Consider the following 19,686-nt stretch of genomic DNA (forward strand, 5'->3'; position numbering starts at 1 on the left):
CACATCATTTGAGGCACTTACCTGTAAGCCCTCTGTTTGGAGGCTGGAGAGACATAGTTATTTCTTGGGAGCACTTTGGTTTCCCAACGATTTCAGAGCGGTGTAGATGTTTGTGCAAACCCTGTGCATGTAGGACATCATCTGATATTTTGAAAGCTTGCTAGAAGATACTTAATATTGCAGTTCTGTTGTCCAATGAAGAAAAATGCACAGAGAAAGCATCCTGTCTTGAGAGAGGAGGCTGTTTATGAACTGATTGAAATAACAGCCTTGGCTGAAGTTTTCCTGTTATCAGTGCAGGTTCTAATTATATAGACTAAAACCGTTATACAGCATTCCATGCCCATAAAGGAATCAGAAAAGGAAAGCATTAAGCAATTCCACTAATCATTATCATTCAGCCATTAACTGTCTTTTTTGGCTTTTCTTTTTCACTGTTTAATGCAAATTATACTTATGAAGCTGTTTCAATTCTTTTGTGCTCAAGTAAAATGAACATATAAAAGTTGTGTTTTAGGTAATGTTTTAAAAGCACCTTTAAAAAGCACTCTGGAGCTCTAGTAGCATTTTCAAACTGACTTATGCACTCCCCTGATTTTGTATGTGGGCCTTTCAGAAGGAATCAGACGCTTAATGCCTTTTGGATTGCACATCAAGAACAGAAACCCTATTGATAACCAGTGATACTCTGGCTCTCAAGTGCTTAAATCAACTCTAAATATTGGATTTAAGCTCTTTCATCTCTTAACCACTTTCAAAGGTATTACTTGAGATACTTATAAAATGTGACCTGGGAATGAAAAAATATATTCTGATCTAAGTTAAATGAAGATAGTGTATTCTTATCCATTCGAACTTGCCAAAATGGAAAAGAGAGTAAAAATCTGAACCTATATTTAAAAATCTGAGCCTATATATATAATATTGGACTTTACATATTTAGTGTGATTCTCCTTTTTTTGCTTGTGACACTTTTAAAAGGTTATTACTTTCAGAATAGGTCACTGTCTGCTAAGTGCAGGTCAACTGGCAAAACCCCCAAAGTGCGTAATTTGCCAGCTTTTTAGGACAGAAATATTTTATCCTCAAAAAAAGTTTGGGGTAATGCAGGGGGCTTCCTCTATGTTATGCGTCATTTTAAGTGTTCCCTTGTCATATAACTCAGCGTGAATTGACTGTTACTTTACTGCTTGTGACTTAGAGCTTGAGGAATCACACCAGAAATGTCCTCCCTGCTGGAACCACTTTGCTGTGAAATTTCTCATTTGGGATTGCTGCCCGCTTTGGCTTTTAATCAAGAAATTTGTCAAGTTCGTGGTAATGGACCCATTTACCGACCTCACCATCACCCTTTGCATTGTGCTGAACACGCTCTTCATGGCCTTGGAGCATTACAAGATGACAAAGGAGTTTGACCACATGCTTTACATAGGCAATTTGGTAAGTGAATATGAACCTGAGGGAGTGTATTTCCTGCTTTTTAAAGTTTTCGCTGCGGCTTGGGAAGACCCCGTTTTGGTATGCTGTCAGCATCGCTTTGCCTAGGACATACCAAGCAAGTCCACAGAGTCACCTCTTTCTGGGCGTGAAGAGAAAGGAATGAAGGACAAGGGTCTATTTTTATTGAACGAACATATTCTAATGTTATTAGTAATCATTAAAGCCACATTTCTGGGCTGTTCCTGATAGGTATCTAGTTTGTGTCTGTTTAAGAAATGAGGTAAGAGAAAGCTTATTTGGGATTTCTGGTAAAGCAATGATAAGGCAGCATTGTTGACTAACAGTGACTTTTAAGTTATAAAAAATAATGACAGGAAAAAACCAAAGCACGATCATGGAGGGAAATAGAGTGGTGTTTGATCGTAGGTAGATGCATATGCGGGAAGGCGCCTATGGCACATTTTCTGTATGTCCCCGTATGTCCTGCTGTGCCTCCCGGTCTTGCCCAGCCGCGTGTGCTGGGTCCCATGCACACCCTGGGGACGAGGGGACATGGAGCAAAGCACGGCTGATGCTTCCAGGGGAAGCTCTTAATGTGCAAGCTGGAGCACCCGGGGAGAGAGCTGCAAAGTAAGCAGAGACCGCACTTCTCCAAGAAAAAGCAGAGTGACAGATCTACAGCCAAGCTGCAGGGACAGCAGAAAAGCCTTTCCAGAGGCGATGCGGTACAATTTGTTAACCCAGGGGGCCACTAAAATTCTGCAGTTACTACAAAACTGAAGCTTTTTCTTTAACCGTCTGTCTCTGAGTTTGTTTAAAAGTTACTGTGGTTTACTGCTTTAAAACTTAATGTTTAAAATCCTTTTAATTTTAGAAGAGTTTGTACTGGAAAAGGCACAGGCCATCTAGCTATGATGTGGTGGAATTGCCCCTAAAATCTAGTGATAGAAGCAGAGATATCCTATAGGACCATGAGTAAGTCTGGAGTACCCTGGAACGTGAATGCTGCTGAGTTTGCATTTGAGAAGCTCACAACAGACATTAAAAAAGCCCTTTATTTCTATAAAAATGAAGGCTGCAGTATCTCAAAGTGGGATTCACCTTGCCTAACTTTAGGTATTTACAGCGTAGGAGTCTCTGTCTGAGTCAGTTGCCTTTGTCTCCCTTTAAAGCCAATGGAGAGTAATGGACCATTTTAAGGCACAGTTAATGTCATGTTTTAAAGCCATTTACTTTTGGATAAGGTGAACTATGTCCTGGAGGCCAGTAACTGTAGTGACCATCAACTATAGTGGGAGTATGCAGAGACACTACAGATGTGATGTCTGCCTTTAGTGACAAGCATCCTACGCTGGCAGGTTTAGGTGGGTAGTAGCAATAATCAGACTTTTTGTATCAGTCCTAGCATATGTGGTACATCACGTATGGATTTTTTTCTTTACCCCGATCCTTGTTATTCTTAGCTTTGGGCCACCTTGGGCAGGTTGAGGTTCTTTTCCTAGCCTGTGGGACCAGTCTCCAGTTTTTCAGCTGCTGTGTCTTGGCAAATCTCCCTCTGATGTTGCGCTAAGCAAAAATCTGTTTGGGTCTCTCTTGCTTCAAAGCCGTGCTCTCGCCCTCTGTGGGAAGCAATAGATAAGGGTAGCTCAGAAAGTCATCTCACAGGACTGCACCCAGCTCCACTTTGCAGCCAGCTTTCCTTGTTGCTCAACAATTTGTGGCCTTCTGAGATGACTTAAAAAACCTCCTTTGGACCGAGTATCCACCAGAGCAGGTGGCAATGCTGCCGTTTCCCCCGCTGGCACTTGGGGTAGTAAATGCGATTGCTCCTCGCTCTGCTTTTGGCAGCTCAGCTTCTCCCTTTGCAGACCACAGGCAGTGAAACTTTAGCCCCTGGCATCCCTCCTGCCAACACGGCTCCTGCAAACCTGCCGGGGCTTCGCGGGGGCTTCGCCAGGTGACAACAAGGAAATCGAGACCATGAGCAGAGGGAGGAATTGCAAATCAAATTTTGCAAAATTTTGCAAAAAAAATAAATAATTATCTCACTGTGAGTTTCTCAGCACTGCCTAGAGCTATTTCTCCTCTTTGTGCTGAAGTGTAAAATAAGCAAAGCAGCTTGCTAAGATTTTTTGTAGCGGACTGATGGCACGGGGCTCCCCTTCTCCTGAGACCCCAGAACGGGGCTGTGAGAAGCCAAGACCATCCCAGCTCCCCCTCGCCAGCTTTACCAAACCTCTGCCTAACCGGATTGATTGCGACTAGAGCAGGTTAGCGGAAGGTAGCTCCATTTTGTGGAGGATTTTGCAAAGTCATTTGTAATGAAAATTGACATTTTTTTGCAATTCCCTATGAAAGGGAAGGGAGTCCCAGCTCCAGCGCAGACGGACAGACCCCTCCTCTGCCCCCACGCTGGCCGGCTGTCATCTTCCCATTGCATCTAACCCTCTTTGAGTGATTATACTAGCATTAAATGGGGGGAAATATTAAAAAGGGCAGGTCTTCTTTGGCATTTTTTCCTCAAAAAAAATATTTCTGAGAGAAGTGGAAGAATGAAAGTGGAATATGAATTCACTTTCTCCAAGAGCAATTCTTTGTCTGCTGCCAGTCATTAGAGATCTCCCTCTGTCCATCTGCTTCATGCAGCATCTGCTACCTTCAGATTCCTTCAGTTCATCACTTACAGGAATCAACAGTTTCAAATGTGATCAGAAGGCCAGCCAAGCACATGTACATCTTTACATGGTTCATCTGCCTGTGCAGTGCCATCACTTAAAAAGTGGGTAGATAAAGCAAGATTCCCCAATTTTTTTGTTTTTCTTTAGAAACTGAGATACCATTATGCAGTATTAAAGCCTAAATGGCTGAAACGATAGATAAAAGAATTTTTTTAAGACAAAGTCCTCCAAATCGGCAGCATCATATTTAGCACCAGTGGGATGTGAAGTTAGTCGTTTTCTTTCCAGCCTTTATCACATTAAGTATCCGCCCTCTTGTACAAGCGCAGGCGCCGTGTACCAGGTGCTGGTGATTTGACAACTGCCGTTTGAAATTCGTAGCTGGTACACGTACACAATTCCCGATGCCTTTAGGAAGGCTCAGACACTTTGCTATCTTACTGTGACATTTCCTTCTCAGAAGGCTATTGATTAAAATGATTCAGGCAAAGAAAGTGATCCTCCTGAGTCATTTCTCAGCAAGATGGTTGCATAATGTACGCAGCATGGTATTGTGGTTTTTAAGGCAGTCCTCTGGATACAATTTCACAGACATCCAGTTTTGTCTTGTTCTCTGTCCTAAGGGAAATTGGAGCATTCTGGTGGGAATCTTTGGTATCTCTGACCACTGTGACTCAGAAATTGTTGGCTATTTAGAAATACGAGACAGGTGTTGGGTTCTTGGTATGAGATGGTGATGGGATGTTGCTGCATCCCAAGGGATTTTTGCAGTCCAAGGTATTATATTCCTGATGAGAAAGAGAAGGTATTTTACATAAGGAATTGTGTAAAATGGCTGCTTGGAAAAATTCCTTCCTGAAGCACTACTGAGTAAAGCCAAGCATTCCTCAAATGCAGGCTATTATCATTTTTTTTTATTCCTTAATATCATAATTACGTAATCTTAAATTTTCCCTTCCACATCTTAATGGGTTTCTCATCTCTGTTGCTCAGAGTTGATCGGTTTTGCTGGGATAATGCTGCAAATATTCAGTTTACTGGAAGGAAAAAATTTCTCCTTGGCTGTATGTTACTAATATGTGAGCTCTGGATTTTCCCCTCTTGTTTGACCAACACAGCGCATTAATACTGATCCTTTCACGGAAAACCATGTGCTTTAATATATATGTACAATAGAGAAGTTTTCAGAAACACAAAGCTTTGTGCAGCTTGTATTGGGGCTTGGAATGAAAATAAAACAGTATATGAAGACCTCGGTGCCCACATTTTGTCACTTTAAGTTGACTGTAGCCTTGCGTTGTTCATTTAAACTGTTACTTAAGGAGGGTGTACGAAAGGACAAGATCTGATTCTCTGAGATACTTTCCAGGAATGTGTTAAAACTGAACTTGTTGTCAGTAGCTTTCCCTTACCCTCTCCCTCTGCCTCATAGGTAATATTTATATGTTGTTTTAAAGAAAAATGTTCCAATTAGAAGTTCCACCATATGACATTTGAACTGGGTCATAAATAAGCAATGTGTTCCCAAGATGCTGTAAAAAGAAAATTGCCGTGACTATTTGTAAAAAAACCCTAGGACTCAAATTAGAGTTTCTAATCGCCTTTGCTGCTAGCAATAACCTCAGAATGACTGGAGGCTTGTGTTGTCCTGGTATTGGTAATAATAACAAAATAAAAAGGGATAATACAGCAGGTATACTACAACCCAAATACCCCTTAACACTCACACTCCATTCATTTGGGTTTCTCCACTGAAATGAATAGATTTAACCATTATAAAAGGCACTTTTACTCTTTCTTTTTTACCACTGGGATTATTCAGATGATGGAAGGAGATGGAAATGTATGTTCCAGTCCAGAGCTTGAACTCAGATGTCATTCTAAGTTTACAGCAGTATCAAATATTATTGTGAAAAAAACTAGACAAGTTGTAACAGTGATAAAGACTCAGCCATGAAAAATAAAGTATTTGCTTGTAAAATGTTTTTGGCTTTCTGCTGTGTTCACCTGTATCAGTGGAAAGTCTGCAAGCAAGGAGGTGTGCTTAAAAGGTTACTTTGAATTCATATTTTCTTTCTGCAGGTCTTCACTGGGATTTTTACAGCAGAAATGATCTTCAAAGTAATTGCCCTTGACCCCTACTACTATTTTCAGCAGGGCTGGAATATTTTTGACAGCATAATTGTTATTCTAAGCCTGATGGAACTTGGTTTGTCCAGCATGGGAAACCTGTCTGTTTTACGCTCCTTTCGACTGGTAACGGTCTTATTCTGTTCTTACCCCTCTTCTTTTATTACATATAAACTCTGACATGAATGTAACATATTTTCTTAAAAACGCATCTGCCGATAAAGACTTTAATTGCTGTAAACTAGTGAACAGTACATGACACTAATTATAGGCTGCGGGATAAATGGAATTGTTCCAGATTTACATCAGGGTAAATGAGAACATAATTTGATTCCTTCTAGCTGTGCCAGGTAATTGTAGCACACTTAAAATGTTTGAGTTCCAATTTGTAATAAAAATCTGCCATTTTATACCTGTACACCTGTTAGCATAGTCAGCAGATAATTGATAGCCCAAGGAATGCAAGAGCCAGTAAGGTGTTGTTTTAGAAGTTGTTATTCCTAAATTATGTTATAAACATGCCACTGTTCTTTTAAATGTTGTCAAAAGAAAATGTCTTTGATTTATTCGTGGAGTGATTTTTTTTTTCTAGAACTGATCAGCATAACATAGCATCTGTCTTTCACGGGAACTCCTTAGCTGTCAGCTCCTTTGTTATGCACGGGATAGTGGTATTCTATTAATGAGAGACTGTTGACATATTGGAACAGAAAAGTAGTTTCCTTGCCAGCCTGACATTTGTGTTGCACTTCATGTACCAGGATGTCCATGCTAATCATTCTGGCCATGATATGGCTTCACAACTTGGAAAGATGAGGAAAATAAGCCCTTATGGTTACATTTAGCAGAAGACTTTTTTTTTTATCAAAGTTCTCTGCACTGCTCAAAAATGCAAATTTTTCACCACTGGTGTTAGGTCCTGAGAGTCCCCTCTCCGTTTTTGAGCAGTCCCTCTTCAATAGGGCTGAAATTAAACCTTTAGTTGAAAACACAGCACAAGGGCTAGGCACCATTTACATCCTTAAAATAGGTCTTAAGTGGGAAGTGGGTTGTGCATAGACTGCGTGATCCTCGGCACAGAGGTGATTTTCACCCTGGGAGCTAACAGCTAATGGCATCTGGCTGAGGCTTACTCTGAAACACAGAGGAATTTCTTCTCTCTTTGTGGGATCAAGCCCTAAACCCCTTCCCCCACATGCCTGCCAGGCTGTTTAATCTGAGGAGGAAAAGCAATGTAAAAGAAAATATTAAGGCCTGAGATTTTTTCCTTCCATCCTCTCCCCACCATGATATTGGGGGAACGAGCCTCTAAAAGCACAATCTACCTAACGAGGCAGAGCATAGCTCTGGAAAACTTAATTCTCACCCACGAAGCCCAACTGATATTTTATTAATAGATGTAGCGAGTTTAACAGGAAATATGGCTAAAATCACCTTGTACCACACACACTGTGGCATTTAATGTCTTTCACTTTTTACCCACTTTAATAATTCATCAGCTGAAAAGTCTGTCGCTTCTGTGAACTGACACTGTTGTTTATGTTTTGTTCACAGCTGCGAGTCTTCAAATTGGCAAAGTCCTGGCCGACCTTAAATACGCTCATTAAAATCATTGGTAATTCAGTGGGTGCCCTCGGTAACCTCACTCTTGTGTTGGCAATCATCGTCTTTATTTTTGCCGTGGTAGGAATGCAGCTTTTTGGGAAAAGCTACATAGACAACGTGAAGAAGATAAGCACGACCGGGAATTTGCCACGGTGGCACATGAATGATTTCTTCCACTCATTCCTCATCATCTTCCGAATTTTGTGTGGGGAGTGGATCGAGACCATGTGGGACTGCATGGAAGTAGCTGGGCAGCCGCTGTGCCTTCTTGTCTTCTTGTTGGTCATGGTGATAGGAAACCTGGTGGTGAGTTCTCAAGATGGTTTTTTCTCCCTTTCTTGGCGGGTTTGTGCAAATGTACCATGTTTTTATCCAGAAATGGCCAATCTCACATTGCTCCACGGCTTTAATTCGATGAACCAAGTTGTCACCCAGAGAAACTTGTTCATATCCCAAATACAAAATTGCTAGCATTGCATTACTAATTAGGAATGAAGGCTCACTGTTTTTAGCAGAACAGATAATGTTTTACTAGAAGAAAGGCACATGAGTTGGTTATAATGATTTTATTTCTTAAGCCATTCAAGGGGCGGAAGGCATTCCAGATCTCTCTTGTATATAGGAGTGAATATCAACTCAACTGTCAGTGTATTGGGAGATATTTTTATTTCCCTTCATTTTTGGTCCAGAACACCTTACAGCTAGCACAGTGTCTTTTGAGTGGAGTTTTGAATGTCTTTAGCCTGCATGTTCTAGGAAGCTGCAGGCTGTGTTTACAGTAATGTCACTTGCTCACTTGATTTTTTAATAGACTATCCCATAAGCATGGCTTACATAAGCTCTGAACCTATTAAGACTGAATTGTATTTCCCTGTTGACATCTTATGGAGCGCTTTGCTGGCTTGCAGTCATCATGGAAATGTTTCGCCTGCTCAGCTTACAGAGCATCTTTGACATTGTGGCTCTAATGGGCTTACTGTTTATGTAGTGAGTTGTTTAATAGTAGATGCTGCTATAAAAAATGTTGGGGTTTGCTACCGATTGTTTTTAGTGGTTGTTTTGCTTTTAAGTACCCAATGTTTTGGTTCTTAGCTGCTAGGGTAGAAAAGTTCTTGAACGAGCTTCTAGAAAAACAGGCCATTGTATTATTTACATTAATTTATATTTTAACAGTTAGTTTTGCACTGAGAATGTTGATTGCAACAGCAAGTTATATCTTACAGGGTTTTTTTATAAAAGTCAAAAGGTTAAACTGTGATTACTCAGAAAGTGCCAGATTACTTATGCTTTTTTCCCTGACTTCCTGTTTCTATAGATTTTTCTTGGAACTAAATGTGATTAGAGAAGTTCAGGCAAATTATGACTTTCTGCATATCTTTTGGGGGAGTTTAGCCTGAGAACCAGAAAGTTAATCTCCCCCTGCCATTAAGCAATGGATTCTGTGTATGATAATGAAACCTGAAAATAATATGTGGTAAATTCTGGGGAAAATGTGAAACTTGAAACATTTGAAATATTCATGGATTATTGAAAGATGTGAATTTGCAACATCTGATATGCTTAGATATTAACACTCATCAGTGTGCATAAGATCTGTTAAATATAAGATCTGATTCAGCAGAGATTGCACTAATATTATCTACATATATTTAACCTTCAGTGCTCAAAAAAGACTGTCCCAGATGTAAAACCACATATTGAAAAACTCTGTCAGCATGGATAAGCTGAAGTTACTGGTCAGCTGAAAGTAAAAATGCTAGCTTTATGCTTTTCAGCCAACAGTTCTGTAAGCATGAGGCAATGACTGGTAAATAGGAATTATTATTGTCTGTAGATCACTCAAAAAAAAAAAAAAGAAAATGATTCATAGATGTGAAAAGAACAACAGATTCTGAATCATGAGATTCATCCAGTGTCAACTGCGTTACACTGAGATTTCATGATGTTGATTAGCAGGTAGAGAGAAGGTCATCTTATTCCTCTGGCATCAGCAGAATTCTTGCTTTCTTCAGTGAGAGTGGATTCAATTCACAGACTCACTTATGTGCTGAACATCATCAGACCCCAAAATTCTTGTAGCTGAGAAGCACATGAGCCCTTTAAAATAAGAATATTCGAGCGCTAAATCTTTTACCTGTAACTCCATTGCAATCTGTGCCAGCAGTTTCTCTTTTAACTTGCTGAGATCCTTGTTCCTCCTCTGAGTTTCCAGAGTCAGTTCTGATAAGAAAGATATTATCCTGAGGTTGTATCTCATTTGGACTCTGAACGCTTTCTTAGTCTCTGAAGGCATGGAGGAAATCCTACAGCGTTTTTCCCGGTGTAGCAGATCTGCACACTCATCTAGATTAAATGCTTTTATCTGTCACATCTGCCAGTACTTATTGGTACTGTCTATGGTCTCTTTCCCAACTGCAAAGTTAAGCGTTACAGAGCTTAGCAGACCTGCTCTTTAAATACTGTAAAGTAAAGGCTGCAACCTCTGCGATTCTGTACTATGTTCAGTCATTCAGCTTGCAGGTCTTACCGAACCTCACTAACAGAAATTCAAAGAAATGGTGGAAGAAAAGTCAGGAAAGTTAGTAAGGTGCCCTGGGCGACTTCATGTTATAGAGCAGTCCAGCTGTTGAAAGGAATTTTAGTAAATCTTAAATCTTTGGTTTGTATTCATATAACCTGAAGATGTCTTGGACCAGTGCAGTGCCACGTGAAACTATGTTTGCTGCTGGTCAGCTGGTATTTGAGTCATCTTCAGAGAACTAAACTTTACAATGTATTTGGAAAACTATGTGCTGTGTAGCTACTTTTTGCACAATAAGACTGGGCTACTGTTGTCAGATGGCATTTTTAGTGTCATTGAAGCCGCTTTGGAAGGTAAAGCCAAATGAGAGAGATAATAAAATAGTTTCTCCCTCATTTGTAAGAAAGAGCTTCTGAAATTGCTAACTGAGTAATTATGTTTACTGTTAAGTTTTATAAAGGGCTTAACATATTTCCTATGTATGTTTATGTTACAGAGGTTAATAAGGAAAATCACCAAGACAGGAATTATTAAGAAGGTGTAGGGGAATTTGGGTAGCGAGGCAGTCGGTGGTGCCCCCTGCTCTGGCAGGTCAGCCGATGCGCGAGTCGAGCGTGACACCAGCCACTTCTCAGGGGACGATTGCACGTTATAGGTGCTAACAACGTGCATGAATAAAACTGACACTTCCATCACAGACGGAACAACCTTCCAACCTCATTGTGTGTGCATGACGTACGCTGGCCGAGCCGCCCTTTTCTTCTTCTGCCAGCTACGCAGATGAAACCTGTTTTTCACCAGCTTCTCCTGAAATGCCACCAAGTGAAGGGCAACTCCATGAAGGGCAGAAATGCACTCACTGTCTTTGCTCATGCTCCAATTCGGCTGTGCATGGCGTAGACAGCACCCAAAAAGGATCAGTTAGTGTTAACCCAAGGTAACAGCCGCAGTGCGTTAACTCACCCTCAGGGCTGAGTTTCTGGACTGCCTTTGTCTCACCTCTGCCTGATTGACATACATTCCTTCGTACTTCTATGGCACATCCATCCCCATTCCCCAATCCACCACAAGCTGGGAATTCACTGATGCATTTCCAGGGTGGATTTTGTCTTCCTGGAGTCAAAAGCATGCCAAGATGGAGAGTCTGCAATCAGGGAAGGGACATCTTCAGAATTTTCTTGAAAGGTGAACTATAAGGCTGGAAGTGCTCTTTTAGGGTCAGTCCTAGGCCTATTTTTTTTTGTCTACTGTTCGTGGAAATGCTATTCACTCGGAAAAATATTAATGACATGTTCAGAGAACACAAAGGTAGAAAGCACCACCAATTTCTAGGGTATCAGGCTATCCTGTTGGAAGAATTGCATAACCATTATCATTGAATTAATGCGTGATGCATGGAATTATGAAATACGAAGTGTAAGGTCATGCACTCAGCCCTATTTAAGAATTTATGTTATGAACAAGTAGCTTACCAACAGAAAATGTTTGAGAGGATAATAAAAGTATATGTACCAGTCACTGTGGACATCTACATCTGAGATAATTGCATGGAGATGCCTTTGTAGTCAGATCTGGTTAATGGAGTCTGTGAAGTCATAAAATATCTTCCCCAAAAAGACATCTAAAATACATCAGATTAAATAGCCCTAAAAGTACCTGTTTCTGTCCCTGAAGTCTTGGGAGGCAAAGTCTGCTGTAGATATCCCCATGTACACATCACTCTGGCTGACTGAGCCAGTACGAGGTACCAATGCACCAGTACATTGCACCCATTAAAAAAGTAAATGAGATTCTAATACATATCAGGAAAGATAATTACAGAGGAGAAAGGAGAGTGTGAATGCTGTCGCACAGCGATCTGCAATACTGGATATGCAGTACACCCCATTAATGGCTGATGCTCAAGATTAAGTACTACTGGGAAAAGCACAGTATGGGAATATGAATGTTGATGAGGGGAATGCAGAGCTAGGCATGGGAGGAGAACAGTTTAAGTGACAGGATAGTGCTCATCCCAAAGCAAAGGAGTATAAATCACTGTAGGTACCTTTAGGCTGGGATTGGAAAGGAGGCTTCTGACTATCGGCACCGTGAGGCTGTTTGGAAGGACTTTCCAGCAAGACTGACTAACCCCAAACCAGCAGTGCGTGAGATGGAGCTTGACTAGTTCACGAAGGAAACAACCCATGTTATCAGGGAGCTTGGCTTGGTGGCCCAAGAGGACCTTCCAGTCCTGTCTTCCTATGGTAATTGGAGTGCCTGGCAGCAGACCTGCTCGGAATGGTTTGAATGAGATTTGAAGTGGCCTGCTTTGGTTAAACTCAGTGGAAATTTTTCTCTGAAAAAGTCAGATATGCCTGGAACCCGTCCTCTTTTCTGCTTCCATGTCTCAGGAAGCCTTAATAGGTATTTCTTCTGTTCTAACATGACCCATGACTGTGACACACAGAAATTTGGAAATGTCACATTCTTGGAAAAAAGATGTTCGTGCCTCCCTGTATGCCTTTCCTACAAGTTAGTGTAGGACAGTTCCTTGAAGAGATGTTCTGGGAAAGTGCTGCTAAATCTCCATCAAGTTAAAATCTGTGGATCCTCAAACTGGTCAGATGCCAAGAAGACCTCATTAGGTCTCATTCACCAACATTTCAATCTTTAACAGCCGAAGTCTGTTGATAAAATGGCATATTACCAGAGCTGTTCTGACAGAGAAATGTCTCTGTGGCAAGGCAAGAAAGAAAGAAATCAAGTTACGGGGAATGTGAGCAGTGCATAACTTCTTAGTATTTCCACTTCAACATGTCCTTCCACAAGAGTCTCCCTCCCACTAGAAGGTTGTGCTGAGCACCACCAATGCAACCTGGATGGGAATAAATGTCCTAGAAGGAGGAGAGGGGTGAGAGGGATGAAGGGCCATTTAGCACAGACCCTGGCCTGTCAGATGCGCAAGAGAGATTTGGGATCAGGAGGATTGTTTTGGTGGGGAAGAGAAGTGACTACAGGTATATGTGAAGTTTAGTCTATGAGAAGAAATTTGTGGCAACTTCCTGTCCTGAATCCTTTTCCTAAGTGACAGACCCGAAGTAACATAAGGAGCCATTGGGTCCCATGTAGCTGTCTAATATCTACTAGCTATGCCTGTAATCCTACAGTTAGGCAAAATCACTTTCTATGTGTGCCTGCAAATTTGTGTCTATCCGGATCAATTGCTTTTTTTCCTGCCTATTTTTTTAATATTTAGAACAAAGTAAGGGCATGTGATAAATGTTTAATTCTGATTAGCTTTGTTTGCCTTTTTTTTCCCATTTGTTTGCTAATGTTGCCTTTAGTTTGGTGTTTGCAGTCAAGAAAATAGAACAAAAACCTCACAAAAGAGGTAGCTGTGATGTATAGTGTATAAACACTTAAGACGGGACTGCTATTTGGATTAGTATCTTCTTCAGCATGGGGGCTTTGTTTCTCTATAAAACTGGTTCCTAGAGTTAATTACTGAGTGTTGCTACATGAGCACCACGATCTCCAATTGAGGAACATAAGAGTGAGTGTATGTGGCCACCTGTGCAGGAGAACTGGTAGCCCACCCTGTGGGAATCCATCAGCTGGCTGACTATATGGGAGTTTCACAGGCAAGGGACTATCCCAGCTGAGATTTTGTGGTCAGTGCAGGGTATGAAGAAGTTTAATAATATGGAGCAAGATGGTCTTTTGCATTTGTTCTCAGTATCACAAAATGTTCCTGGGCACATTTAATTTATTAGTGTAGAAGTAGCCATAAAGTCCTGTCTCACCCGATACTGATACATCTCTGTCACTGCAAGCAGGCTTGGAAGAGGTTTATGGTAATGTGTCAGATTTTCTCTTTGTTTAAATGAAATGGATATAGAGATCTATCACTGTCCCTTGTGGTAAAATCACAAGTAATAGCAAAATAGCTAGGCATCTAACAGGCCTAGGTAAAAGTGGATTACAATTTTACATTTCAAGAGCTCAGACAGCCAAAGCATATTATGATGGTCAAAGAAGGTCTTCAGATGAGACTTGTATTTCTGCCTGACATGATGGGACTGTCACTGAGGAAAGCTACATCAAGACTCTGATGCTTTTAAAAGACATGAAGCATTACACCAAGGGCTTTCAAGACCATGAAACTTTTTACAGGGTATTCAGGGTTGCTTTACCCCAAAGGAACGAGGCCTCATTCATTAAGATTTCTTGCGCCAATAAACGAATGAAGATGGAACACTGATGACATATGATAGCACTTTTCCAGCTATCTCCTTATTTTCTTTTCAAATTATGTACAAATCTAGAACTACTGAAGCCCCATTTTCACAGTTTTTACTGTCTATCCCCAGAGAAATGTACAGCTCGAGAGCTGCAGCAAGACTTGCTGCCCTGAATCAAGTAATCATTTTTGCATTTAATGACAAACATGCTTTTATTCAGAGGGGCCACTGAAGATATCCACTCTGTGACTAAAGGTTAATCTCCTTGGAGGGAAATGTAGTATTTGTATTGCAGCTGATGATTAATACAAATGAACTGGAATTTTAAGATATTGTGTGTCTTCTAATTGCAAATACTAGGTTAGATCTGCCTGCTGGAAGTTAAAACAAGTTTGGGGAGAAGGTATTACAAGCCCAAGTTACAACATTTTAGGTTTTAGTTTTTTAATTTTCAAACCATGGTAGAGGTCTGTGTCCTTAAGCTTTGTACATTGTACTTCTACCACCAAGCAGGTATTCTCCTTGGGGCCCACCGGTTCCATTTCTTGCACAATGGAAGGAAGAGGGGATAAGACACAGCTACCTAAAGCTGGGGAAGAACAGTGTTTTGCAAAGAAATGTGCATCCACAGGAGATTCAAAGAGAAGTTCAGGTTGTCCCAAGTCTTGCATGAGCACTGCCTTCCCTCCGCTCTCTCTGCACCCCCACATTCATGTCCTGGGTGCTTTCGTTCACCTTATCTGCTCTTTCAGCAGCTCCCAACATTCTGGGAATGTGCGTTTGTGCTTTGGTTACATCAGCTGAGAAGGCCACTAGACAAACAGGCGAGAATAGGCATGTCAGTAACAGTCATCGTCAGGACACACAAAATCTGCAAAGCGGCAAGCGGAGTGCATGGGGGGCACCGTGGAGGAGGAGAGCTCATCAGAAAGCTGCAGGATCCATAATGAGAGCTGGGGGAATACTGGAGGTGGGGTCCAGAGAGTTACAGGGTCCAGGAGAAGCCAGGGAGCCCAAGGGATCATTAGTGAGAAGTGGAAGTGTCGCTGGAGTCTGTCTCACCAATTTGGACACTTACATAAGGGAGGTGAATTTTCTTTCTTGAGTCACATGCAGCTTTGCAGAAGAGCAGCCCAGAACACATGAGTAAGCACATTTGGGGACACAAGCAAAATAGAGTCAAAACAACCGTCAGCATGTTTCCATCTTTTTTTGCTTCTATTGATGTATGCTTAAGGCTGGCAGCAGGTACATTTAGCGTGATACCGGAGAATTTAAACCTCAGAGGAAAGTAGCTAAACCCCAGCACATTTCCCACCTTCTCCCTTCATATTTTTCATTCCAGCTACCTGCATAGTCCACATGTCCCAAAGCAATTTTTGCTGTTCCCCATTATCCATCCTTGCTTGAGCAGTGTCTGGTAAGCAGAGCACTCAGGTAGCTGATGCTTTTGAGCAAACATCTGGCTATATCTGCTTAAGTATTAAACATCCTCAAGAGTAAAGAAAGGTCCACCAGAAACAGATAGCATCATGGGATAAATCAAAAAGATAAAACCAGACACCAGCCATCAATCAGTCCGGTTGCCTCTGATGACTCCTAGCAGAGATGGAAAGCTTGTATCCTCATATCGGTTACTTTAAATACAAACCTTTTGCCTAAGACTCCAGGCTTTAAAAATTTTGTGATTTATCAGTGCCCACATAAATGACTATCATTTATTTTGTTGAGTAGATATATCCCACTCTCATGTGTAACACCAGATGCTGGTGCTAAAAAGTCTGGGGAGATTAACCTCAGGATGTTTATGATGGACCACCAAAGACTGCTGGTTTTCAAAAATGCCATTTTATGGTAGGTTAAGTAGAGTCCATTCAAAGCTGGGAGGTATAGGGCTGCTTTGCCCAAGAGATGTGAGGGAAATACACCTGAGAAGAGATGGGAGGAGAAACTACTTTCAAAATGTACTCCTAAAAAGTAATCTGCTCCCTTCTGTCACTCCAGATTTATGAGTTTCTGTATCCTGCCACAGGCTCAATTGTTTCTTCTGAAGAGCTGAATCTTGGAACTTGGTGACTAAATCTGAGTATGCGTCTTTTATTAGGAGACAAGTGTGTTCAGTTCCTGTTTTCAAGGTACTATGTGGTGTCCATGTTGAATATACACTAAAATCTACGAAATTTTCTCTGTCACATCCATCCACAGAAAGGTAGATCTTTTTAAATACAAATAGCCAAGATCCTAATAAAAGTTGGCATACAGAAGAGGAGCGAGCTTTTGCTTCTGAGGCAGATTAGAGGAGGCTGAAAACAAAAACTGGACCAAGGCTCTTTTTTCATCTGTGAAATAAGGAATTCCCAAAAGCAATAATCCAAACCAGATTCACTGGTGAGCTGTGACAGATTTTGGCATTTGGTGCAGATTTTCATCGGTAGAATTGTAAATATTGCTTCTCGATCTATAAATTAGTCACTGGGATGTATCAGAGAGGAAAAAAATCTGATAATATTGCTAGTGCTCTTCCATAGGTATGTATATAAGGGAATATGAAACTACCTCCCATTAACCTTCAGGGGTGTGAGACAATAATGTATTAGTTCAATCAACCTGCCCCTTGGAAACCATCCTTATACCTTTTGTTCTAATTGTGTTTTCAAGTCAGAGATATTTCTCTAAAAATATTGCTTAAGCATTGACTCCATTATGTGAACTGCTGACAAGATGAAATATTTTTAATAGGATCCACCTTATATATATTTGCACTTATATATTTTATTTGGGAAGATGATACTAGTGGATTGTTTGTTGAGATTTGGTTGTAGTCTGGGGATTGAAGGGGAGCTGAGTTTTCAAAATAAAAACCGCAGCCCTGTTAATATAGCAGGCATCAGTAGGGTAAAATACCTCCCATTTTTTGTACTGCATCTGGCCTTGGTTAATCATCTAAGTAGGGTTTTGTCAGTGGTTAAGCTCTTGCTAATAGCTGGGTAGTTATTAAAAATCTAGAAGACACTGAGTCAAATTTAATTGGACAAGAGTGTGCAAAGGTAGGTACAACTAAATATGTCTCTTTTTATTAATGTCACTGTGCGAGTTGTCTGGATGTCATTGAAAGGGTAATGACAACAGAATTCTTCCTAGTGTGTGTCGAGGGAAGGGCAAGCTTTTAATGTTAAAATAGACATGGTGGTACAAATTTAATACATTATTCATTACTCCTAAACATCTCATACTTTTGTTCAAAAAAAAAATCAGTTAAAAATATTATTTTTCCCCACCAAAACTAAGCAGTGAGCAGTTAATTCTAACAGCTGCCTCTAGAAATAGCTTGTTAAAAAGGATATGTGAAACAATCAGCTAGTCATGACAGGCTTAACCTTCTTAGGAGGTGTATGATATTTAAAAGAGACTGGAATTTATCTTTTCCATGTACAGTGCGTATTCATATCTGCATTTCTCCACCTAGCACATACATGACAACATAGTCTGCGGCTTCCCAAGGAAATACGCTGAAGAATACATTTGGAAACTAAATGTAATACACAAGATTAGATACCAATTTCCTGCCTTTTTGGGTCTTACTGAACTGTAAGAAGTTCCTGCAGTGAAAGAGGTCTTGCCATTAGTTTCCTGCTACCATCTCACATTTCCTCCTGTTCCCAAAAGTCAGCTTGGCTGGCTCTTACTCTGTTAAACTCCTACAAATCCAATAAAACCACTGGCCCATATTTGCCAAGGAGAATCTCCAACAAATACAGATCTACTCCATTGATTTTGTATTACTGCAAACAGTGCAAAGAAAAGGAGTATCAGACCTGTTGTTTTTTCATCCCTCTTAACATTTTTATTTCTTTGCTGCTATTTAGGTCTCTTTTGTTCTATATCTCCGTCTCTAGATTTCATGTGCTATCTTTTCTTCTTGTTTTGTTTGGGTCATCCCTAGCCAGACTCTTGTTTAAATTAGTTCTCATTGAATGTGACCCAAATCTTCCCTTCCTTTATTTTTCTTCTACCTAAAATGTATTTTCTTTCTTTTTGGTCAGCTCTGGCCTTGATTATAGTAATTCCCTCTTTGATGTTGCCACATATCTCTGCTGTAGTCTTCCTAGTCTCATGCTCTGAGCAAACCTCATTCTTTTTCAACATTGCTTTGGCTTTCTGCCTTTTATGACATCTTCTGCAGGCTCCATCTCATCGTGTATCCTGACTTCACCCTTCCCAACACACAAGCAAATTCCAAGTCTCTGTCCTGAAGCCATTTGAAATTCTTGCAATTTTTTCAATGCAAAAGTGGTTTTATTTTTGACCAAGCCAATGTTTGTACAGAAGCTCTGCCTTCTGTGGGTCATAGTCATATTTTCTCACGAAAAGAGTACATGCTAATTGATCTTAGGGTTTGGATTGAAGTATACTTGATATTTTCCATGCTGAATTTTCATGGAGATGAAAAGAGGCACTTACATTTGTCTTTGGAGATGGACGTTTGTGATGGGTTGATCCTGGCTGAACGCCAGGTGCCCACCAAAGCCGTTCTATCACTCCCCCATCCTCAGCTGGACAGGGGAGAGAAAAATATAACAAAAGCTTGCAGGTCGAGATAAGGACAGGAGAGAGATCATTCACTAATTACCGTCACGGGCAAAACAGACTCAGCTTAGGGAAAATTAGCTCAATTTATTACAAATCAGCCAGAGTAAGGTAATGAGAAATAAAACGAAATCTCAGAACACCTTCCCCCCACCCCTCCCTTCTTCCCGGGCACAACTTCACTCCCGGATTTCTCCACCAAGCCCCCCCTAGCGGCACAGGGGGATAGGGATGGGGTTTACGGTCATCCCATGTTATTTTCTGCCGCTTCACCTCCTCAGGGTGAGGGCTCATCACACTCTTCCCCCGCTCCAGCGTGGGGTCCCACCCACGGGAGACAGTCCTCCACGAACGTCTCCAACGTGGGCCATTCCCACGGGCTGCAGCTCTTCACGAACTGCTCCAGCGTGGGTCCTTTCCACGGTGTGCAGTCCTTCAGGCACACACTGCTCCAGCGTGGGTCCCCCACGGGGTCACAAGTCCTGCCAGAAAACCTGCTCCA

General features: G+C 41.1%; 1 protein-coding gene across 6 annotated transcripts in view; it reads left to right on the forward strand.

The window, feature by feature from the left end:
• Window positions 1–19,686, forward strand: part of LOC142038847 (sodium channel protein type 5 subunit alpha-like) — a 217,149-nt gene that overhangs the window by 114,408 nt on the left and 83,055 nt on the right. For all 6 annotated transcript variants that reach the window (XM_075044726.1, XM_075044717.1, XM_075044735.1 and 3 more), the window contains 3 exons: window positions 1,202–1,440; window positions 6,201–6,374; window positions 7,803–8,159. In XM_075044726.1, coding sequence (XP_074900827.1) covers window positions 1,202–1,440; window positions 6,201–6,374; window positions 7,803–8,159 — 770 coding nt within the window. The remainder of the gene's footprint in view (window positions 1–1,201; window positions 1,441–6,200; window positions 6,375–7,802; window positions 8,160–19,686) is intronic.

The sequence above is a fragment of the Buteo buteo genome, chromosome 2 (assembly GCF_964188355.1).
Source record: "Buteo buteo chromosome 2, bButBut1.hap1.1, whole genome shotgun sequence".
NCBI classification, from domain to species: Eukaryota; Metazoa; Chordata; class Aves; order Accipitriformes; family Accipitridae; genus Buteo; species Buteo buteo.